The sequence below is a fragment of the Oncorhynchus gorbuscha genome, linkage group LG03 (assembly GCF_021184085.1).
Source record: "Oncorhynchus gorbuscha isolate QuinsamMale2020 ecotype Even-year linkage group LG03, OgorEven_v1.0, whole genome shotgun sequence".
Lineage (NCBI taxonomy): Eukaryota > Metazoa > Chordata > Actinopteri > Salmoniformes > Salmonidae > Oncorhynchus > Oncorhynchus gorbuscha.
This window is the reverse complement of record NC_060175.1, coordinates 67152916-67174779: the sequence shown is the minus strand read 5'-3', so window position 1 is coordinate 67174779 and position 21864 is coordinate 67152916. Positions and strand designations below refer to the sequence as shown.

The 21864-nt window shown below is 40.8% G+C and overlaps 3 protein-coding genes across 7 annotated transcripts in view; 2 read left to right on the top strand and 1 right to left on the bottom strand.

Moving 5' to 3' along the window:
* Positions 1 to 3837, top strand: part of LOC124017486 (piezo-type mechanosensitive ion channel component 2-like) — a 37859-nt gene extending 34022 nt beyond the window's left edge. Inside the window, exons 44-54 of the mRNA XM_046332701.1 lie at positions 173 to 320; positions 425 to 639; positions 745 to 903; positions 1025 to 1172; positions 1404 to 1592; positions 1701 to 1793; positions 1881 to 2050; positions 2249 to 2365; positions 2577 to 2656; positions 2859 to 3087; positions 3276 to 3837. Of these exons, the coding sequence (XP_046188657.1) occupies positions 173 to 320; positions 425 to 639; positions 745 to 903; positions 1025 to 1172; positions 1404 to 1592; positions 1701 to 1793; positions 1881 to 2050; positions 2249 to 2365; positions 2577 to 2656; positions 2859 to 3087; positions 3276 to 3528 (1801 nt within the window). The 3' untranslated portion in view covers positions 3529 to 3837. The remainder of the gene's footprint in view (positions 1 to 172; positions 321 to 424; positions 640 to 744; positions 904 to 1024; positions 1173 to 1403; positions 1593 to 1700; positions 1794 to 1880; positions 2051 to 2248; positions 2366 to 2576; positions 2657 to 2858; positions 3088 to 3275) is intronic.
* Positions 3838 to 4018: 181 nt separating this feature from the next.
* LOC124021480 (ATP synthase subunit epsilon, mitochondrial-like) lies at positions 4019 to 5316 on the bottom strand. Of its 2 annotated transcripts, XM_046336686.1 has the most exons (4): positions 5184 to 5316; positions 4721 to 4845; positions 4557 to 4563; positions 4019 to 4350 (listed from the first exon to the last, which is right to left on the bottom strand). In XM_046336686.1, the coding sequence occupies exons 1-4, from the start codon at positions 5213 to 5215 to the stop codon at positions 4344 to 4346; spliced, it is 171 nt and encodes a 56-aa protein (XP_046192642.1). In that variant the 5' UTR covers positions 5216 to 5316; the 3' UTR covers positions 4019 to 4343. The 2 variants fall into 2 exon arrangements, with proteins under 2 accessions (XP_046192642.1, XP_046192643.1); XM_046336687.1 differs by lacking the exon at positions 4557 to 4563 and having other exon boundaries at positions 4150 to 4350.
* Positions 5317 to 6712: 1396 nt separating this feature from the next.
* Positions 6713 to 16472, top strand: LOC124031746 (PRELI domain containing protein 3B-like). Of its 4 annotated transcripts, XM_046343366.1 has the most exons (7): positions 8701 to 8785; positions 10312 to 10365; positions 11594 to 11762; positions 12340 to 12429; positions 13955 to 14025; positions 14169 to 14271; positions 14405 to 16472. In XM_046343366.1, the coding sequence occupies exons 3-7, from the start codon at positions 11625 to 11627 to the stop codon at positions 14519 to 14521; spliced, it is 519 nt and encodes a 172-aa protein (XP_046199322.1). In that variant the 5' UTR covers positions 8701 to 8785; positions 10312 to 10365; positions 11594 to 11624; the 3' UTR covers positions 14522 to 16472. The 4 variants fall into 4 exon arrangements, with proteins under 4 accessions (XP_046199323.1, XP_046199321.1, XP_046199324.1 ...); XM_046343367.1 differs by lacking the exons at positions 8701 to 8785; positions 10312 to 10365 and adding an exon at positions 6713 to 6753; XM_046343365.1 differs by lacking the exon at positions 10312 to 10365 and having other exon boundaries at positions 8633 to 8785.
* Positions 16473 to 21864: the final 5392 nt, after the last annotated feature.

Here is a 21864-nt window from a genome sequence, read left to right as displayed (position 1 = left end):
GTTGTCGGTGTGTTCTGATACTTTAATTACACATCTCCAGTGATAAATGGCAGTTTAAAAACGAGTTCAGGCAGCAGCACTTTTGACTGGACATGAATGCATCTTTAAGTGCCGATTTTTGGTTAAAAAATGAAATAATATTTTCAGCCATGGTCGTCTTTTGTCTTCACAGTGCCCTGCATATATACCTACCCATCAGGCAGTTCTTCTATGACATAATTCACCCAGAGTGCAGCCCAGTGTGTGACGTCTACGCTCTCATGTTTCTGATTGACGTGGTCAACTTCATTGTCATCATATTTGGATACTGGGCGTTTGGGGTAAGTGCCTGTTTGAGTCAAATATTGTATTTGGAAAGCTATTAGGCCTATTTGTTTCTAGTGGATTTCTTTCACTGTTTTCTTTTTTTTGTGTGTCGGAACAGAAACACAGTGCTGGTGCTGACATCACAGATGCTCTTGGGGAGGACCAGGTCCCATCGGCCTTCCTGGTCATGCTGCTCATCCAGTTTGGCACCATGATAGTGGACCGCGCTCTGTACCTCCGCAAAACCCTAATGGGAAAATGTGTCTTCCAAGTGGTGCTGGTGTTTGGTATCCACTTTTGGATGTTTTTCATACTCCCTGGGGTGACTGAGAGGTCAGAGTTCATGTTTACTACTGTGTAAATAAACATGCAATAATAAAACATTTAAAAAAGGAGCTGCTTATTTACCTTTTTCATTGTCATTCTCTTGTGTTCTAGGAGGTTCAACATGAACCAGGTGGCACAGTTGTGGTACTTTGTGAAGTGCATCTACTTTGGCCTCTCCGCCTACCAGATCAAGTGTGGCTACCCAAATTGTGTGCTGGGAAACTTCCTGACCAAGAACTACAACTACCTCAACCTATTCCTTTTTCAAGGGTACAGTTGATGCTCTATGTTAGATAAGCAAAGGCAAGTTGAAAAGCCATCCACTTCCTTGTAAGGGTCTTAGATAATCCCATAATACCAGTGCATTGGGTTGTCCATGTCTCCTCCTCAGGTTTCGCTTGGTTCCGTTCCTCATAGAGCTGCGTGCCGTGATGGACTGGGTCTGGACCGACACCACCCTCAGCCTGGGCAGCTGGATCTGTGTCGAGGACATTTATGCCAACATCTTCATACTCAAGTGCTGGAGGGAGTCGGAGAAGGTAACTGGGATGCCGAACTGCCAATAGGCTGGTAGCAGTTGACAGTTCAACTAATCTCTGTAGAGTATATCCGATTGATAGTCGATGGTGAATCACCATAGAATTGAAGGGGTTTGTCTGTCTTCGTTTGATGTCTATGAACACTAGAGTATACTAAGTATTCTTGTATCAAGAATAATTGTGTTCAACTTGAACTGATTTGAAATTGTGTTGAACTATGAATTTGTACAGAAATACCCACACATCCCAGGGCAGAAGAAGAAAATGGTGGTGAAGTATGGAATGGGTGGCTTCATCATATTCTTCCTCATCGGTGTTATCTGGTTCCCCCTCCTCTTCATGTCATTGGTCAAGTCAGTGGCTGGAGTGACCAATCAGCCTCTAGATCTCTCTATTCAGCTCAGCATCGCAGGATATGAGGTTTGCGATGGCCCCATCAGCTCACAATCGCTCTGTTTTCTGTTATGTTTTTTCTTCTTCTGTGAAACTGTTAATGCTGCTGTGGTTTTCTGTGTGTGTTTCTCACAGCCAATGTTCACAATGAGCGCCCAGGAGCAGAACCTGGTGCCATACTCAGTTGCAGGCCTCAACCGGCTCAACAACCTCTATGCCGCTCACCCAGTAAGTGTTCTCCATCTCGCTACAACAAGTTGCAAGTTTGAGGACCTCTGACGTACTCCTCTCTCTATACCTCTCATTCTCTCTTAGTCAGCTATGCAGTTCCTTGGGAACTACATGGCCGAGGACATTGTCATTGCAAAGATCAAGAGTGATGCCAGTCTGCTGTGGAGCATCAGCCCTGCCAGCCGTGACGCTATGATCCATGAACTCAGCAACTCCACCCATATCTACATCACCCTGCGATGGGTACTACTCAGGTACATGCAGTGTAGCAGGACCAGCTACGAAACAGGCGTTGGATAGGGCTTTTTTTTTTACTTTGTGTAACTGCCAAGACCGTATGATTGGTGAAATAAACATACACCATATGATACAGCCATAAACAACTAGACGTAACCAGTGAGTGAGTGGTTGTGATATCACTCTGAGTTTGCACATGTGCCCCTCCTCCCAAGGAATGCGTCTCTGTCGATGAACGTGGAGACCATGGGGGAACACACTGTGAAGTATGAGGACCGGACCCTGAGGGACCAGATAGTTCAGATGCTCAAAGGGACACGCAGTGACTCTGTGTGAGTCTCATCACAGCACTCTCACTATATCATCAAATGTTATTGGAATTCACAGCCACAGTCAACATTACATCAATAAAATAACTAGATAGCTAGATGTAAAGGAACTTATTACATTCAGAATAACCCCAACTATAAAATAGACGATCACAACGGTTATTATATATTGGTGTTGATATGCTCAACAACTCTCATTCATTCTCTCTGATAGGATAATTGAGTCTCTCCTGCCCAAGTTCCTCAGAGGTTCCGGAGGACCTGTGTCCAATATGGCCACCCGTCTGAAAGTAGGTTAGTGACACTATTCAACCATCATACTGTAATAGAACCCTCAAACTCAACTTTGGACCTCTTATGGTAAGAGTTCAATACCCCTGGTATAGAACATCAACATAACAAATGCAGATGCGTGTATTACTATGGGATCTTTAAAATGTCATGGTCTCTGCTTCTCGTTTGATTCAAATCTTCCCTGTCCCATCTAACACCGCAGAACACTCAGATCGGCCTGAGGACCTGCAGACTTTTGCCTTCTTCTTGCCCCTGTCCATCAAACTACAGCGCGCAGAAGCCAACGGAAGTGCAGAGGGGGGTCAGTGGTGGATAGTGCAGGAATGCACTCCTGGACAGGGGCACGTCCAGAGCAGCTGCCACAAGATTGAGATAGTGGTGTTCAACGACAAAGTCAGTCCCCCCAGCCTGGATGCTCTTGCAGGACAGGGGTAGGTTAAAAAACAACACCTGTGCAATGCTTCCCCAGGAGCCATTTACATTTTGAGAGGACTATCCCTTTAACTTTTTTGTTCTCACTGCTAAATAAAGTCTCTTTCTGCCCTTTTCCATGGAATGCCATATGATGTTGCTTGCCTGGCCTCGACCTTCAACCTGATTCCACCTTGCTATACGGCAGAATTGTGGGCCTGTACATGTCTGTGGTGCTGGTCGTCGGGAAGTTTGTCAGGGAATTCTTCAATGGGATATCCCGCTCAATTATGTTTGAGGAGCTGCCGTGTGTGGATCGGGTGTTGAAGCTCTGCACGGACATCTTTGTTGTGCGAGAGACTGGCGAGATGGAGCTGGAGGAAACACTGTTTGAGAAGCTCATCTTCCTGTATCGCTCACCGGAGACCATGATCAAGATTACCAGAGAGAAGAGCGACTAGAGAGCATGATGACATTTGTTATGAAGAGGACGATTTGGCTTTTGGTTCTTATCTGGGGTGTATTCATCATGCCGATTTTGCAACAGAAACCGTTCAGTCAAAAGTTTTGTAACAAACTAGTTTCTATTGGACAAATTCAGGTAGGTCCTTCCCTGTTTCATTTAATAACCAAACAGCTTCCATTGCAAGATGTAATGAATACACCCCTGGAGTTGCACTTTTATTGTACTCCTGCACAATGCATGCATTTTTCAGTGACTTATGATTTTACAACAGAAGACCATAGGCCAATCAGAAGTGTTCCAAATGTTAAACAATTTAAGTTTAGTTGCAACATCATAGATGTTTTGTATAAAGCTGATAGAAATACATTATGTAGAACAGACCTGCTCCTCTCTCAACATTCTGTAACTTTACACACTGAACACGACCCAGTTTCATTCCACTGAAAAGCTTATCTAAAAGTATTCATTCTCATTTCACACTGTAGTTCATGTACAGTATTTAATTCAATGAATAAAATATTTGAACTACAAGGCCAAGTTCAGAGCTTTTAGCCTACTTTTACACATGTTCACAGTTAATATTGCCAGATAAGGCATGAGTTAATCTAGCAGACAATTATTTTTTAGATGGGAGTTTTATTTCATTTTCTTAATTACAAATTAAAGGGGAAAAATCAATTCTGTTAAGTTTTCCATCTCTCGACAAATCTAGATGTAACCCTTGCGTTGTCATCCATCACAAAGATATGTTGGCCGGGACAATGACAAATCCTCTTGGTCCCGAAGAACATCCATTACATGATGACGTACTCAGATCCTGCAAGATAAAGTGTGTCAAGTTAAACTGATCTTAGAAACTAGTAGCTAGCTATTTGTTGAGAACTACAGATTATCAGAGTAATGACCATAGACAATCTGATATAGAGCTGATATTGTCCCGCTATGGGCATTAAGGTGTGTTGATAATCTGCAGTTCTGTAGTGATCTACGTCTATGGTAAAGACAAATACTTGACATGCTTACTTGGCAGCTGCAGTAAGTACAAAACAAATAGCAGGTGTGATAGCAAGAGCAGATGAGACAATATGGTGTGATGGTTAGTGGGTGGTATATGAATTGAGGTCCAGCATCCCCACCTTTTATCCCCAATACTGTAGTGATTTCTGATTTGTCTTTTCAACACTTACATGCTACAGCCTTTGGTACGTAGACTTTGACGCTGGACTCGGCAACCTTCAGTGCCTCGACTTTGAACTGGGGTTTCAGTGCCGCACGCACTGCACTTGCGCAGATCGCAGAGAAGCGAATGTAGCTGCAGAGGACACAGATAATCACACTGTATCCAACATGCCGAGGCTAGCATCTGAATGATAATTCATTGTCATGTGTTCTTAAACCACGATGATACGTATAACAAAAAGAGTGGTACCACACCAATTAAGACAATCGATATAACTCACGGGAAACACGTTAGCTAGCTTGTCAAGTTCATTGAACGTGTTAGCATTCCGGCTAGCTGGATAGTCATATCCATCACACCAGAGCTCTCAAGCAAATATGCAATTTAGTAACTACCTAATTTAAGTGCATCACCTTACAATCAGAATACAAGCAAACTGTAATATTGTGTTAAATATACAATAGATTTACCTAAGGCCAGCTTGTCTCCAGTATGCAACCATTTTGCCAGCGATGTTTCGTTCAAGGACAACTCGGAAATGTGCGCGATGACGTCATTAGCGTGGACTCGTCTTCTTTTTGGGGATTTGGTTGGCGGATCGCATCCACACAAGTGCATATACCGCCACCTACTGTATTGGTGTGTGATTCCATTCACGGCCTACCTACATTAAATGATTGTCCTTTTTTATTGAAACTTTATTTAACTAGGCAAGTCAGTTAAAAACAAACTTACTACAAACTTCCGACTTCAACTGTATGTATTACAATTATACACTTCAACAGTGTTTACCACTCCTACCCCATCAATGGTGGAAGGTAGCCTAGTGGTTAGAGTGTTGGACTTGTAACTGAAAGGTCACAAGATCAAATCCCCGAGCTGACAAGGTAAGAAGCAGTCGTTCTACCCCTGAACAAGGCAGTTAACCCGCTCTTACTGAAAATAAAAAAAAATCTTAACTGACTTGTCTAGTTACATTTTTAAAAGGATTACACATTGTAACTATGCAATAGACGAGAAAGATGATTTAAGTAAAGGCTGATTTGTAATTAATATATACAGAATAAAAAACAGTACATCCTGCCAGCATGCCCTACAAGTGTACTGAATGATGTGTGGAAGAGAGTGAGGAACGAGATTGGAGTAACAATCCAGGCTATTTGCTCTGAGACAGGCATAATAATGTAACAAAACAAGCAGTGAGCAGTTTTCTAGCATGAAGTCCAGCACGCTATTGACTGTCCCCAAATGTATTAATTGGGGTTGGGGCCGATTGTGGCGAAAAACACTTAATCAACTGGAATCTTTAACATGTGGAAAGGGGAAGAAGTATTATTATTAGTGTTTCACAAGCGTAGCAGGATGGGCTATTAGCTGAACAGTAGACTAGCCTTTACTATAGAATCTTCTAATATCTGTGCTTGGTGTGACCCCCCCCCCCCCAACTTGCAACAAATAATGTATCTATCTTTCCACATCTACCTACACACTTATCTACCTACACACGGTTAATGTTCTGAGAAAAAAATGTATATATACAGTTGAAGTGGGAAGTTTACATACACTTAGGTTGCAGTCATTAAAACTTGTTTTTCAACCAATCCACAAATTTCTTGTTAACAAACTATAGTTTTGGCAAGTTGGTTAGGACATCTACTTTGTGCTCGACACAAGTAATTTCTCCAACAATTGTTTACAGACAGATTATTTCACTTATAATTCACTGTATCACAATTCCAGTGGGTCAGAAGTTTACATACACTAAGTTTACATACACTAAGTTGACTGTGCCTTGAAACAGCTTGGAAAATTCCAGAAAATTATGTCATAGCTTTAGAAGCTTCTGATAGGCTAATTGACATCATTTGAGTCAATTGGAGGTGTACCTGTGGACGTATTTCAAGGCCTACCTTCAAACTCAGTGCTTCTTTGCATGACCTCATGGGAAAATCTAAATAAATCAGCCAAGACCACAGAAAAAAAATTGTAGACCTACTCAAGTCTAGTTTATCCTTGGGAGCAATTTTCAAACACCTGAAGGTACCACGTTCAGCTGTACAAACAATAATACGCAAGTATAAACACATTGGGTCAGGCCTAAAAACCTGACTCTGTTACACCAGCTCTGTCAGGAGGAATGGGACAAAATTCACCCAATTTATTGTGGGAAGCTTGTGGAAGGCTACCTAAAACGTTTGACCCAAGTAAAAAAATTTAAAGGAGATGCTACCAAATACAAATTGAGTGTATGTAAACGTCTGACCCACTGGGAATGTGATGAAATAAATACAAGTTGAAATAAATCCTATATTCTGACATTTCACATTCTTAAAATAGTGGTTATCCTAACTGCCCTAAGACAGGGAATTTTTACTTGGCTTGAGTGTCAGACATTTTGAAACTCAGTTTAAATGTATTTAGCTAAGGTGGATGTAAACTTCCGACTTCAACTGTATATATTGGTCATGGCTCTCCCGAGTGGCGCAGCGGTCGGTTTAAGGCACTGCTTCTCTGTGCAAGACGCTTTTACTACAGTCCCTAGTTTGAAATCAGGCTGCATCCTACGGTGGTTGGGAGTGCCATAGGGCGACGCACAATTGGTTTAGCGTCATCCGGGTTTGGTCGGGGTAGGCCTTCATTGTACATAAGAATTTGTTTTTATCTGACTTGCCTGGTTCAATTTTTTTTTTACTGGTGGCAACCGCAGCGTAATCAGGTGAATAGTGGCTGGTTCTGAAAATATAGCTAACTTGTTATGCAAGTGTTGTACACCAACAGATGGAGATGGAGCCTAGACCTACACAGAATCACTTAACTGGCTGAGGTAGGCTATGAGGCTTAACAGCATAATATAAGTAGATTTTAAAAATTTTATTAGGCCTACTTACAATTGCAACTGGTCAAATATTTAGCATCCAACTTTAAAACAATAATTTAAAGAAAAAAAGTCTGCACGTTCGAACTAAAACACGTTCGAACTAAAACAATGTAACTAATAATTAAAAGCGCACATTTGTAAATCCCAAACTCTAAAAGTAATTGGAAAGGTAGATACAAATTATATGTGACATTGTGGTTACAATAAAGAATGTAGCCCATCATGCAAAGGTTTCCTATTAGCAGGACAATATACTTTTTATAGCCCGGCTAGTGTTGTGAAAACCCCTCAACTTGCAATGTATTCGATACTTTATTTTATTTAACCTTTATTTAACTAGGCAAGTCAGTTAAGAACATTCTTATTTACAATGACAGCCTAGGAACAGTGGGTTCCCCTTTCCCATTTTGTATCACAACGTGTAATGGATCTAAATTGGGGGCGGTAATGCAACATATTGGATGCCAACCGCAGTTAAACATCAACGAAGACGAATATTTTCGTCAACAAGTACAACATTACTACACATCGCTTTCAGAGACGTCAGATAATTAGCTTGTTTTCTGTAATATCATATAGCTTTGAAATCGCGATATTATGTACTTTCGAAGAAAATAGGCAGGTTTCTCGATTTACACCCTGCCTTTGAGAAGGCATTTCGTGAGGATCCGTTTAGCAACCGCGTCACGCAGCATGACAACGTGAACGCGATTGGTCGACAGTCCGCTGGATGGGGTGCTATACATTCCTCCATTCATTGACCAATGGGATCCCTATTTCCTCCTTTCTTTAATATCTCTTAACCAATTGTAAAATATATATATATAACTAACCCATTGTTCTATCTGTGTCTCAACATTCCCCAAAGATTTGTATTTGATTGACAACCCGTTAAATTTGGTAGGCACGGCCTTTCATGTTATGTAAGGAGATATGTACTCGAAATTCTTACTTAAAAATACGCGTCAGAAAAATTCCAGAAATTACAGTGCAGTGTACTCGGTCATGTTTTTCTCTGATTGGTTGATCATTTTTTAATAGAAGTGGGTGGAGGGGGACGGACCATAATTTTTCCACTAGTGGGCAACGTCGTTTCCTTCACAGCTGAGGTCAAGCTGTCGTAAGTGGCCGTCTCGCAAGCCCTGACAAAACAGTGTAAAACATGAAGATCTGGACCTCCGAACACATATTCAAGTGAGTAAATTATTAATAAGGATTTATAAAGTGCTTATTTTAAATACGCTGGATATTTCGTTATCTTGCTAGCTTATTTAATTTTGTAGCATGCTAGCGCTGGTAGTGGTAGCTAGGTTCCCAACCGGCCAACGTTAGCTCTTTGACTTTAGCCAGCTAACGCTAGCCTGCTGCCATTACAAATTAGTGAGTGTTTAGTTAGAGCATCTAACGTTGTAGCTAGCTAGCTAAACAAGCTACTTGACTAGCCAACACATCAAACTCTGTCCATTGTTATTGCTAGCTATTGTTCTACGAATGGCTATCGACAAAAACAGACAGCCATAATTGTATTAACGTTACTAAACAGTATTTTTAACTAACCAAATAATACTAGCTAGTTAGCTAACGCTGCTAGTTAGCCACATTACAAGTAGCTAACTAACTATGTCAATGCATTCCAGTCGAAGTATCCAGCAGTGGTCGAACTTGCGAATTCATTATGTTCTCGTAACCTGCCATGGAAAAAGTCACTTCCGGTCGTAGCTGTATAGAAATGGCGTTAAAGGTGTTTCTCTCATTACGTAACGGTCACTGAGGTATAATAAAAAGGACAACAGTCCAAGTCAACAAGCTAAAATATGGCAACATGGTTACATGGTGTAACCCCTCGTGCCAATTGAGATAGTAACACTAACACATTTAAGTTAATTACTAGCTCCCACCTTGGGCCAATCGGTGTAATTTTGTTCACACAAGTTTACTCAATCGTCCCAGTGCTGTCTGAGAACGCGTGATTAACGGACGGACCCACTGTCGCTTCCCCGATTTCATCTTAAGGGGGTAGTTAAAGGCCATAACATTTCACTTTGGCTGCTGTTAAATGTTTTTTTTTTAAACAGGCATTCACTCTGAGACTCGTTTTATTCCAGCTAGCTACCTATGGTGGGAATTTATGGTGGGATCATGGTTCTTATGTCCCAATAACCAGGGTTTAATACTCTGGGGATTTTATACCTCTAACCAGGTTTCCATCCTACCATTTTATGCGAGTCAAGTACATGTCTTTTTTTTATTACTGGACTGATTGTAACATTTTGTCTGTAAACTTTCCAAATGTTGACAAAATACAAAGAGATCCCACCTTGTCTACCGTATCTTTAAAATTAATTGTGAGAAATATTGATATAATATCAAAGAACTTAGTCACGCCACAATGTGTGGTCCTCCCACAACGACTAGTCGGGAAAGCATGCAGTTAAAATAAGTTAGGAAGAACTTCACAGGTTTGAGAAAGTGCCAGATGTTGAGCTCAATTGATGCTCCTTTCCAATAAATATTGTTGGTCTTATTCTGGTGACACGATCATCGATCACTCCAGTGTTAATCTGCAAAACTGTATTATTCGCCTACCTCCTCATGCCTTTTGCACACATTGTATATAGACTGCCCATTTTTTTTCTACTGTGTTATTGACTTGTTAATTGTTTATTCCATGTGTAACTCTGTGTTGTCTGTTCACACTGCTATGCTTTTATCTTGGCCAGGTCGCAGTTGCAAATGAGAACTTGTTCTCAACTAGCCTACCTGGTTAAATAAAGGTGAAATAAAAAATATAAAAAATAAAATCGATGCTTGGCTTCCTGTTTGACAAATAAAAAATAATCTTGCTCTTTTGTCCATTATAATCTCACAATAGAGTGCGGGTAGGCCAGCCTACATCTGCAACCTGTTGGTTAGAGTGCACCTGCTAATACCAACACTCGCTATGTAACACCATTATTTTGTTGTGAGAACCATCAATAGAGTTGAAAATGCAAGGCCCATTTAACTTGTTTTTTAATTCTGTACATGGGACTGCAAAACGCATGTGTATTTGCACTACGTCATCACGCACAGCTTTTTATCTGCATCAATTCAATTTGATGGACACTCATCTGGTGGGAAAATGCACATTTTAGAATATTTGCATAAATTAGATGGAAACCTAGCATGCGATTTGTAAACAAAGCTGCTATTGCACATTAAAAAGGATACATGGTCAAGGTCAAATCAAGTACATTTACTTGTATTACTGAACCCATAATGAATATTTCAAAATCCATGTCCCACAGTATAATGTCTAGCTGGCTAAACTACTCCATGGTGACGGAAGTTTCTGATTAATTCCACCAATGGAGTGGAGCAGACACCAGGCTTTGGAATTCAGCTCCAACTACATCGATTCACCCAGGGTCAATACTTAAAAATTAAAAAGCAAATTCTGAAACGCTTACCTTGTACGTACGTTTGTTTGTCCTCTGTAGTTCCGTGTCTGTTTGATCCTTACTTTTTAAATAAACATTAAACAAATACAACCATTGGCGGTTTGCTCATTGCTTTTGCTTTAAGATGACTGCTCAGGGCAAATGCACATGTCACTTGAATCTCAACAAGGAAACAGTCGATGGTTGTATTTGATTAACGTTTATGGATAAAGTATGGATTATAGCAAACAAAGGCATGGAACTACAGAGAACAAACATGGGTACAAGGTAAATGTTTCATAATATGTTTTTAATATGTAAGTATTGACCTTGGGCTAATCACTAGTCAAAGCTGAATTCCCCCTAAGCCTGGTCATTGGAGTTCATCCGAAACGTCCTTCACCGTGAAGTTTAGTCAGATAAATGTCAGGACAGGTTTTCAAATGAATTCATTTTGGCGCATGCCATGATGTCCACGTGATAAGATTATGAAATGCACACATTATGATAGTATTACAGTCATATTGATTTCCTGTCTTGTCTCCCCCCCCCCCCCCCCCCACACAAACACACACACACACAGCCACCCATGGGAGACTGTGACCAAGGCAGCAATGCAGAAGTATCCCAACCCAATGAACCCTGGCGTGGTAGGGGTGGATGTGTTGAACAGACATGTGGACACACAGGGCCGGCTATACAGCAACAGACTGCTCAGCACAGAATGGGGACTGCCCTCCTTGGCCAAGACTGTAAGTCCTCAGCACACTGGATGTCTGTCTCCAATATTGCCGCTGATATGATTATCCTGATGAGTGCATTGCAGGTCACCAGTCCCAATGAGGATACCTTTTCTTCTCACTGCTGTAGATATTGATATACTTTTCTGCACACGCAACAATCCAAATCCATTGCTTTTATCAGAAGTTGAGTGTACTAATGTTGACAAATTCAATCTGAGCAGTCAGGTTTATTTCAGGGGCTTAGTCAGTATGTGTAAGCTTGCTGTTAGACTAGGCAAAATATTGAATGATGCTCATTCCAGTGAAGTGGGTAATGCTCAGAACAGTTGGCTGTCTGTACAGCTCTGTGGTAGTTACATGATTGCACACTGCCATGACCTCAGCTCTGCTCGACCTTTTACTGAAGGTTGTCTCAGCTTGAAGGTTCAGACTGGTGTTGTGTAATCAAGACCGCATGAAGTTATTGGGTCAATGTTTCTTAAACATTAACTTGTGAATCAACAGATCTGAGCATGTATTGTTTTGTCATTGATGTCAAACATGTCACTGACAGTGATGTTAATGTTTATGTTTATTTTTATCCCAGCTCATTGGTATAACACGAACCAACACGTACATCCAGGAACATTCGGTGGTGGACCCCAAGGAAAAGACTTTTGAGCTGCAATCTACAAATGTGAGTTCAAACCTATTGTCGGCTGTATACTGAACAAAAATATAAACACAACATGCAACAAGTTCAACGATTTTACAGAGGTACAGTTTATATAAAGAAATCAGTCAATTGAAATTAAATGATTAGGCCCTAATCTATGGATTTCACATGACTGGGAATACACATATGCATCTGTTGGTCTCATCTTAAAGGTCAGAAAACCAGTCTATCTGGTGTGACCCGTTTACCTCATGCAGCGCAACACATCTCCTTTGAATGAAGTTGATTAGGCTGTTGATTGTGGCCAGTGTAATCTTGTCCCACTCTTCAATGGTTGTGCCAAGTTGCTGGATATTGGCAGGAACTTGAACACGCTGTTGTACATGTCGATCCAGAGCATCGCAAATATGCTCAATGGGTGACATGTCTGGTGAGAATGCAGGCCATAGAACAACTGGGACATTTACAACTTCCAGGAATTGTGTACAGATCCTTGCGATATGGGGCTGTGCATTACCAGACTGAAACATGAGGCGGTGGATGAATGCAATGACAATCGGCCTCAGGATCGGCCTCAGGATCTCGTCACGGTATCTCTGTGCATTCAAATTGCCATCGATAAAAGGCAATTGTTTGCATAGCTTATACCTGCCCATACCATAACCCCTCCGCCACCATGGGGCACTCTGTTCACAATGTTGATATCAGCAAACCACTCGCCCAAACAACGCCATACACGCCATCTGCCCGGCGCAGTTGAAATTGGTATTCAAGAGGTGAGAAGCACACTTCTCCAGCATATCAGTGGCCATCGAAGGTGAGCATTTGCCCACTGAGGTCGGTTACGATGCCGAACTTCAGTCAGGTCAAGACCCTGGTGAGGACGACATTCACACAGATGAGATTCCCTGAGACGGTTTCTGACAGTTTGTGCTGAAATTCTTGGGTTGAGCAAACCCAGTTTCATCAGCTGTCCACGTGACTAGTCTCAAGATGATCCCGCAGTTGAAGAAGCCGGATGTGGAGGTCCTGGGCTGGCGTGGTTAAACATGGTCTGCAGTTGAGGCTAGTTGGACGTACTACCAAATTCTCTAAAATGATGTTGATGGCTTATGGTAGATAAATTAACGTTAAATTCTCTGGCAATAGCTCTCGTGGACATTCCTGCAGTCAGCATGCCGATTGCACACCCCCTGAACTTGAAACGTCTGTGGCATTCTGTCCCCAGCACAAGGTGCACCTGTGTAATGATTATGCTGTTTAAACAGTTTCATAATATGCCGCACCTGTCAGGTGAATGGATGATTTTGGCAAATGAGAAATACTCACTAACAGGGATGTAAACAAATTTGCACACCACATTTGAGGATATTCTTTTTGTGCTTGTGGAACAGCTTGTGGATTTTTATTTCAGCAAATGAAAAATGGGACCAGCACTTTACTTTACCTGTTGCATTTGTTTGTTCAGTGTACATTTATGGATATTGTAGCTAACTCCAGCTGTAGCCCTGTAAACTGACATTGATGCACTTCCCTCTGCTTTCAGATTTCATGTACTAACATAGTATCTGTGGACGAGAAGTTAACATACAGGCCGCATCCGCAGGATCCTGAAAAGTAAGATATATAGATATATATATATATATATATATACCTTTTTTTAATGGGTTGATTTTAAAGGTTAATTACAGCAAAATTGATTAATAGGTTTGAGTTTCACATCTAAACTTGTTTTTTCTTCTGTTTGTCCTTATGTTTAGGACCATACTGACACAAGAGGCACTTATCTCTGTGAAAGGAATTAGTCTGAGCAGTTACCTGGAAGGGCTCATGGCCAAAACCATCTCGGCAAACGCAGGCAAAGTAAGTCCTCTCACTTTACACCTGCAGCCTGGATGGAATATTTGAATGGAAATAGTATGAGAAAACAATCTCATCCATGTATGGCCTTGTTTCAGCCCTTAACTTCCCCATGTGTGTTTGGTATTTTGTTCAGGGACGAGAGGCGATGGAGTGGGTCATCAGGCGGTTAAACACAGAGATCGAGGAGCTGGCAGCAACGGCACAGGCCACAATCCGCATCCCCATGGCAGCTGCAGTCGCAGAGAAATGATCAGCCGCCATCTCAATGGAACTCAAGACATTTTCCCTGAAAAGGGAGACCTCTCCCTAATCTGCCAGCACAGCCACCTCCTGTATTGGCCCACTCATTTTCTGTCACAAGAACGCATCCTTCCCTCAGCGGACTGACCATACAAGCAGGGTTACACACTGTTGGGTACACGGTGAAGCTGATGATGGCATGCTGCGTTCGTAACCAAATGGGAGGTGGGAATTTACCAGTTGTGAGGTCTTAAATACTAGTTGGATGCATTCACATGCTTTGAATTTGAGAAAAGCCTATTGGCTAATGGCAAAAAAGCTGCATAAACCTTAAATTAAAAGTAAAACTATCATGTTTTCATACAAATTATAGTATTCAAAAACCTTATTAATAGATTCATTTATATAAATGTTGCATTTAATTGTCAATGTGGATTGTTTCCCACTAGTAATTACCAGCCTTTCAGGTGGCTTTTTCCAAGTCGTATGTGGCATATTCTGACTTCCCTCTTGGTTATGAACTCAGCAGTAAACAGGGTTGAACCGGGTTGCATTCGAGGCTCATGGGATTTCTGGTCTTCTAACATTTTGAATCACACCGTGCCTACAGGTCATCAGGTTTATTTATTCTCCTCCTGTCCTCTTATTGTTATTCTGCACTGATCTGGTTTCCTCTCTGGCACTTGACGTTTCAATTGAACATCATTCTATGTTGCCTATGCCAGCCATGCACATACAACCATGAATAGGCTAGTAGTCATTTTCAGGGAACAATCAACTTACTGAGAAGAGAAACTAATTATGTTTGTGGGTCTGTTTGGTGGGGTGTTGTATAGTTACTATTATATATTCAGTAATGAAAACGTGAATTCTAATTACTTTAACTCATTGTTATTGCACGTATTATTACCAAGTAACAAGAGTACCACCATTGTATTCACTATGTTCAGAAGTGTGGATATATTTGCTAAATTCTCCCAAATGGTTATCAACAGTTACAACAGTATGTGATTTCCACAACCTTATGAATATTGGCCCTGTAGTGTTGGGTGTTGTCAGTGAATGTTAACGGTGGCCACTACGACGGTGTATGTTCGGGATCATTGGACAGGATTGATTGTTGGTTTTTAACTCTGCAGTCTTCAACAACCCATTTTGTAAAATGTCATCATAGTATGAGTAAAACAAACAAATCACATTTGTGATCCTGAACCTACCAGGATTGTTTCTTCCACCTCATTTGGTGGCATATGATAGTATGTGTTTTTATAAGCTCTTAGTGGTTAATCTCACCAGTCTCCTCTTGCCAGCAGTGACATTTGCTGTGTTCGGTAGTAATTACCCATTGTGAAGTCATGTGTTGGATGCATTCACATGCTTTGAGAAACGCAGATTGGCTAATGGCCAACAAGCTGTGTCAACCACAAACTAACATCTGTCATATAAACAAATTGGTGTTAAAAAAAACTCACTTTGTGGCATTTTAAGGAAGAAAATGCTGTTATCGAGGTAATTTCCTTAGTAGGCCATGTCAGAGGTCAGCATGTGGGAGAAGGTGCTCGAGGATGACAGTTCCCCACTAGTAATTACCAGTTGTGGCAGTTTCAAGTGGATTTTTCCCAGTCTTATCTGGTAAATACCACCTTCCCACTTGGTTATGAATGCAGCGTTATTACGTCATAGAATCAGTTCTACATATGCCTATTCAGATACACTCCCCTTTAACACCCCAAACTACCTTTTAAAAGCTATTGTTACTGTTGTCCCACTTGTGTCAGGGTTGCATTGATCTTGGGTGAAGTCTGAGTGGCACTCCAGATATCAGTCACTTGTTTCAGGAATGAAGTGTCATGCGCGGAACATTTGAAAACAATGGCTATATATGAGTACACATTCCGAGAATGTCAAACAGAAGTACTTAACACTGAAATGATCTCAATAAAATGTTATTGTTTCATGAACAGGGTGTCTTAGATGTGATCATGTGGGCAAGTACTAAAAGTTTAAACTGTGTATTTATAGATTTACTCTTACATGGCCATAGCTAAAGGCTGGAATTTCTTAGGCCAATCAGTGGTCTACTCACATGAACATGGTTTTAGGATTGTAAACGCCCATATCATTCTGTTGGTACGCCCACACAATTCCAACAATCTCCTTTTAACATATAACATTTTAAGGCAAACTATTTCGCTCATATTGTAAGTAATTATAGGTTAAGTCAATTCATAAATCTGGAAACACTGGACAGGTACTTTAAACATAATTACACATTTCCCAGCCTACAGTCTATCAAACTACAATCAAATATAGAATTGTTTAAAAATATACACTAATAGATAAGACTGAGATACAGACCTGCTGGACCTTCAGCATAGGGTTAAACATGTAATGCATGGTGGGTAAAGCAATGCCCTCCAGTTTGCCTGCCGCAAACGAAAGCCAGTGGTTGAGTAACTATTTCAGCAGGCCAGTTATTAGGCCTAGGCTTACACAATGGTTTTGTAGGGTAAAGTAATTTCATGATGACGTGATTTGACGATGTACAGTATTTAGTCAGCCACCAATTGTGCAAGTTCTCCCACTTAAAAAGATGAGGCCTGTAATTTTCATCACAGGTACACTTCAACTATGACAGACAAAATTAGAAAAAACAATCCAGAAAATCACTGTAGGATTTTTTATGAATTTATTTGCAAATTATGGTGGGAAATAAGTATTTGTTCAATAACAAACGTTTATCTCAATACTTTGTTATATACCTTTTGTTGGCAATGACAGATGTCAAATGTTTTCTGTAAGTCTTCAAAAGGTTTTCACACACTGTTGCTGGTATTTTGGCCCATTCCTCCATGCAGATCTCCTCTAGAGCAGTGATGTTTTGGGGCTGTTGCTGGGCAACACGGACTTTCAACTCCCTCCAAAGATTTTCTATGGGGTTGAGATCTGGAGACTGGCTAGGCCACTCCAGGACCTTAAAATGCTTCTTACGAAGCCACTCCTTCGTTGCCCGGGCGGTGTGTTTGGGATCATTGTTATGCTGAAAGACCCAGCCACGTTTCATCTTCAATGCCCTTGCTGATGGTAGGCTTTGTTACTTTGGTCCCAGCTCTCTGCAGGTCATTCACTAGGTCCCCCCCACCCCCCTTGTGTGGTTCTGGGATTTTTGATCACCGTTCTTGTGATCATTTTGGGGTGATATCTTGCGTGGAGTCTTCCGTTTCCTAATAATTGCTCCCACAGTTGATTTCTTCAAACCAAGCTGTTTACCTATTGCAGATTCAGTCTTCCCAGCCTGGTGCAGGTCTACAATTTTGTTTCTGGTGGCCTTTGACAGCTCTTTGGTCTTGGCCATAGTGGAGTTTGGAGTGTGACTGTTTGAGGTTGTGGACAGACAGGTGTCTTTTATACTGATAACAAGTTCAAACAGGTGCCATTAATACAGGTGACGAGTGGAGGACACATCTTGCTTGTTTGTAGGTGACCAAATACTTTTTTTCAAACATAATTTGCAAATACATTCATTAAAAATCCTACAATGTGATTTTCTGGATTTTATTTCTCATTTTGTCTGTCATAGTTGAAGTGTACCTATGATGAAAATTACAGGCCTCTCATCTTTTTAAGTGGGAGAACCTTCACAATTGGTGGCTGACTAAATACTTTTTTGCCCCACTTTATATGGTCAATATGAACATGAATAGGCCTACTGTAGTGGACTAGGGTTGTGCTTATATTCCTGCACACATTACAGAACTTCCCACTCAGTCTAGATAACACTGACATCTTCAAAACATTTTCCAGGTCTGCAAAAGAGTGATGTCAACATTTAGCATCTCTTTATTTATCCATGCAGGGCCAGTTTCCCAGATACAGATTAAGCCTAGTCCTGGACTAACAACCATTGACTGTATGTAACAGTGTAGCTTCCGTCCCTCTCCTCGACCCTACTTGGGCTCGAACCAGGGACCCTTTGCACACGTCGACAACAGTCATCCTCAATCACAAGAGTTGTTCGTCGGTAGCTTCATGAAATATATTTCCATGGCCGAGCAGCCGGACAGAAGCCTAAGATCACAATGTGCAATGCCAAGCGTCGGCTGGAGTAGTGGAAAGCCATCAGATTCTGGAGCAGTGGAAACGCGTTCTCTGGAGTGATGAATCACGCCTCACCATCTGGCAGTCCGACGGACAAATCTGGGTTTGCGTATGCCAGGAGAACGCTAGCTGTCCCAATGCATAGTGCCAACTGCAAAGTTTGGAGGAGTAATAATGGTCTGGGACTGTTTTTCATGGTTTGGGCTAGGCCCCTTAGTTCCAGTGAAGGGAAATCTTAACATTACAGCATAAAATGACATTCTAGACAATTCTGTGCTTCCAACAATGTGGCAACAGTTTGGGGAAGGCCCTTTCCTGTTTCAGCATGACAATGCCCCCGTGCACAAAGCTAGATACATACAGAAATGGTTTGTCGAGATCGGTGTGGAAGAACTTGACTGGCCTGCACAGAGCCCTGACCTCAACCCCATCGAACACCTTTGGGATTAATTGGAACGCCGGCTTCTAACCAAGACTAATTGCCCAACATCAGCGCCGGACCTCACTAATTCTCTTGTGGCTGAATGGAAGCAAATCCCCGCAGCAATGTTCCAATGTCTAGTGGATAGCCTTCCCACGAAAGTGTTATAGCAGCAAAGCTGGACCAACTCCATATTAATGACCATGAGTTTGGAATGAGAATGAAATGTTTGACGAGCAGGTGTCCACATATTTTTGGTCATGTAGTGTATGTCCTTGAACCGATTACTTTAAAATCATACACATACAAGGTTATAAGGACAATTTAGTTGCTAATGGCAGCCTGCAGTACTTTGGTTGGCCTTCAATTTGAGATACTCCTTGAGAGGGGGCAGCACTGGGCTAGCATGCAACATCACTTCCTAGAGTCGCTCAAACTGCGCATGCAATGTTTCCAAAAACTCCTCCATGTAGCAAGATGGCGATACGCTGAAATTACATTTCCTAATCATCAAACGCGCCACTGAGCATTTTCATAGGAAACAACAGGGTGATGTCAACGATGGCTTCGTCCATATCCAATAGGCATCTGTTGTTGGATGGATGCTTGGAAAGTCACTGTCATAGTTGAAAACCCTTTATTTCAGATGCAGCAGGTGTAGCTATTTAGCTAGGCCTACTGTTTCATGTTGTTTGGACTGTTGTTTATAAGACAGTTGCTAAGATGAAACTTGGCTGTTATTGTTGCAAATACTATTATTTCGGATTTAGCAGTCAGGATACCTAGCATGCTAACTGGCTAGATACGGTAACTCTGTGTTATGGTTAGTGTAATTACCTTCTTAGTATCTATCTTCAAATTATTTTCGGAGTGTATTACAGTTCATTGGTGACAATGATACTAACATATATTTAGCATGACATTCATGCATTATTTATAATATATTTACAACCCAAAAGTAATGTGAAATGCACTCATAACTTATGACATTAGCTTCATTTGGGCTAAGCTTCATTTGGGCTTGATAACCAGCTAGCTAAGCTAATTGCGGGCTAATGAGGCAGAGCATTGCATAATGGGTGAAGATATGCACCCTTGGAATCGTAATATGCTGTAGACAAGGGCAATAAAGAAGCTTCAAAATAACAAAAACAAGGAATTGTGCAGTATGAATAACAAAACCCATAAAACATAAAAATGTATCAAATCTTATACTAAAAGCATAATAACCTGGTTATAAAGTGTCAGAATTATCCTTTAAATAGAACCATGAGGAAACCTGCAGGAAATGTAATGCTGAAGAACTGAAATTTCCACGGAAGAATATTGTTTCTTAACGTTTTTGGAACCATTTCAGAACATGACTCTAAATAGAACCATAAGGAACCGTTATGCTGAAGTACTGAAATTCCCACAGAAGAATGTTGTTACTTAACCTTCTCTGAAATATTTTTGAGCATTCCTAATGTCAAACCAGTTGGAGAACGTTCTTAGAGCATTGCCAAAATTGAAATGAAATGTAACCATGTTTGAACATTTAGGAAACATTCTGTTAAAGTAATGAAATGCCAAGAAAATAATGTATTTTTGTTAAGTTCCTTAAATGTGCTGATAATGTTTCACAGACAAACAACTATCTTGCACCATTCCGAGAAAGTTGTGGGAAGGTTGTATGCAAAAATAACCATCGGACAACCACGTTCTCACCAAGCTCTAAGAAACATATGGTTCTCAGAACGTTATGTGCCAGCTGGGTTGTCCCTCTGAAATAGCACTGCTTTCCTATAATGCCATGAACAACATTTTTAGTTACAATAAAACTATATTCAGCAGATCGCAAATAAAAAATAATGTTGTTATCAGTGCTTTGCATAAGAGATATGCTGTTTCCAGTGCATTTGGAAAGTATGCACACCCCTTGACTTATTCCACATTTTGTTGTGTTACAGCCTGAATTCAAAACGGATTAAATTAAAATAAAAGCCCACCCATCACACAATATCCCATAATGACAAAGTGAAAACATGTTTTTAGAAATTTTAGCAAATGTATTGTTAATGAAATACAGAAATATCTCATTTACATAAGAGTCAATACTTTATAGAAGCACCTTTGGCAGCAATTACTGCTGGGAGTCTTGGAACAAAAGCTTTCCACATCTGGAGAAGAATGTAATTGCTTTGCTCCGTTTTTTGTAGTATTACTTGTGTCTTGTTGCAAACAGGATGCATATTTTGGAACATTTTTATTCTGTACAGGCTTCCTTCTTTAAGGTATTTTGGAGTAATTATAAGGTTGTTGATCCATCCTCAGTTTTCTCCTATCACAGCCATTAAACTCTGTAACTGTTTTAAAGTGAACATTGGCCCTAATGGTGAAGTCCCTGAGCAGTTTCGTTCCTCTCCGGCAACTGAGTTAGGAAGGACGCCTTTATCTTTGTTGTGACTGGGTGTATTGATACACCACCCAATGTGTAATTAATAACTTCAACATGCTCGAAGGGATATTCAATGTTTTATTTTTTACCTATCTTGGAAAAGGTGCCCTTCTCTGTGAGGCACTGAATAACCTCCCTGGTCTTTGTGGTTTAATCTGTGTTTGAAATTCACTGCTCGACTGACGGACCTTACAGCATGTGTGGGATACAGAAATGAGGTAGTCATTCAAAAATCATGTTAAACACTATTATTGCACACAGAGTGAGTCCATGCAACTTTTATGTGACTTGTTATGCACATGTTTACTCCTGAACTTATTTTGGCATGTCTCAACAAAGGGGTTGAATACTTATTGACTCAAGACATTAAAGCTTTTATTTTATTTTTTATATTGAA

Bases quoted from the DNA above. Each gene is read 5' to 3' on its own strand.
- LOC124021480 (XM_046336686.1), bottom strand. From the start codon at position 5,215: ATGGTTGCATACTGGAGACAAGCTGGCCTTAG. The intron at 4,846-5,183 runs GTAAATCTATTG...TGTCCTCTGCAG, and splicing joins TGGAGACAAGCTGGCCTTAG to CTACATTCGCTTCTCTGCGA.
- LOC124031746 (XM_046343365.1), top strand. From the start codon at position 8,754: ATGAAGATCTGGACCTCCGAACACATATTCAA. The intron at 8,786-11,593 runs GTGAGTAAATTA...ACACACACACAG, and splicing joins ACCTCCGAACACATATTCAA to CCACCCATGGGAGACTGTGA. The intron at 14,272-14,404 runs GTAAGTCCTCTC...TATTTTGTTCAG, and splicing joins TCTCGGCAAACGCAGGCAAA to GGACGAGAGGCGATGGAGTG.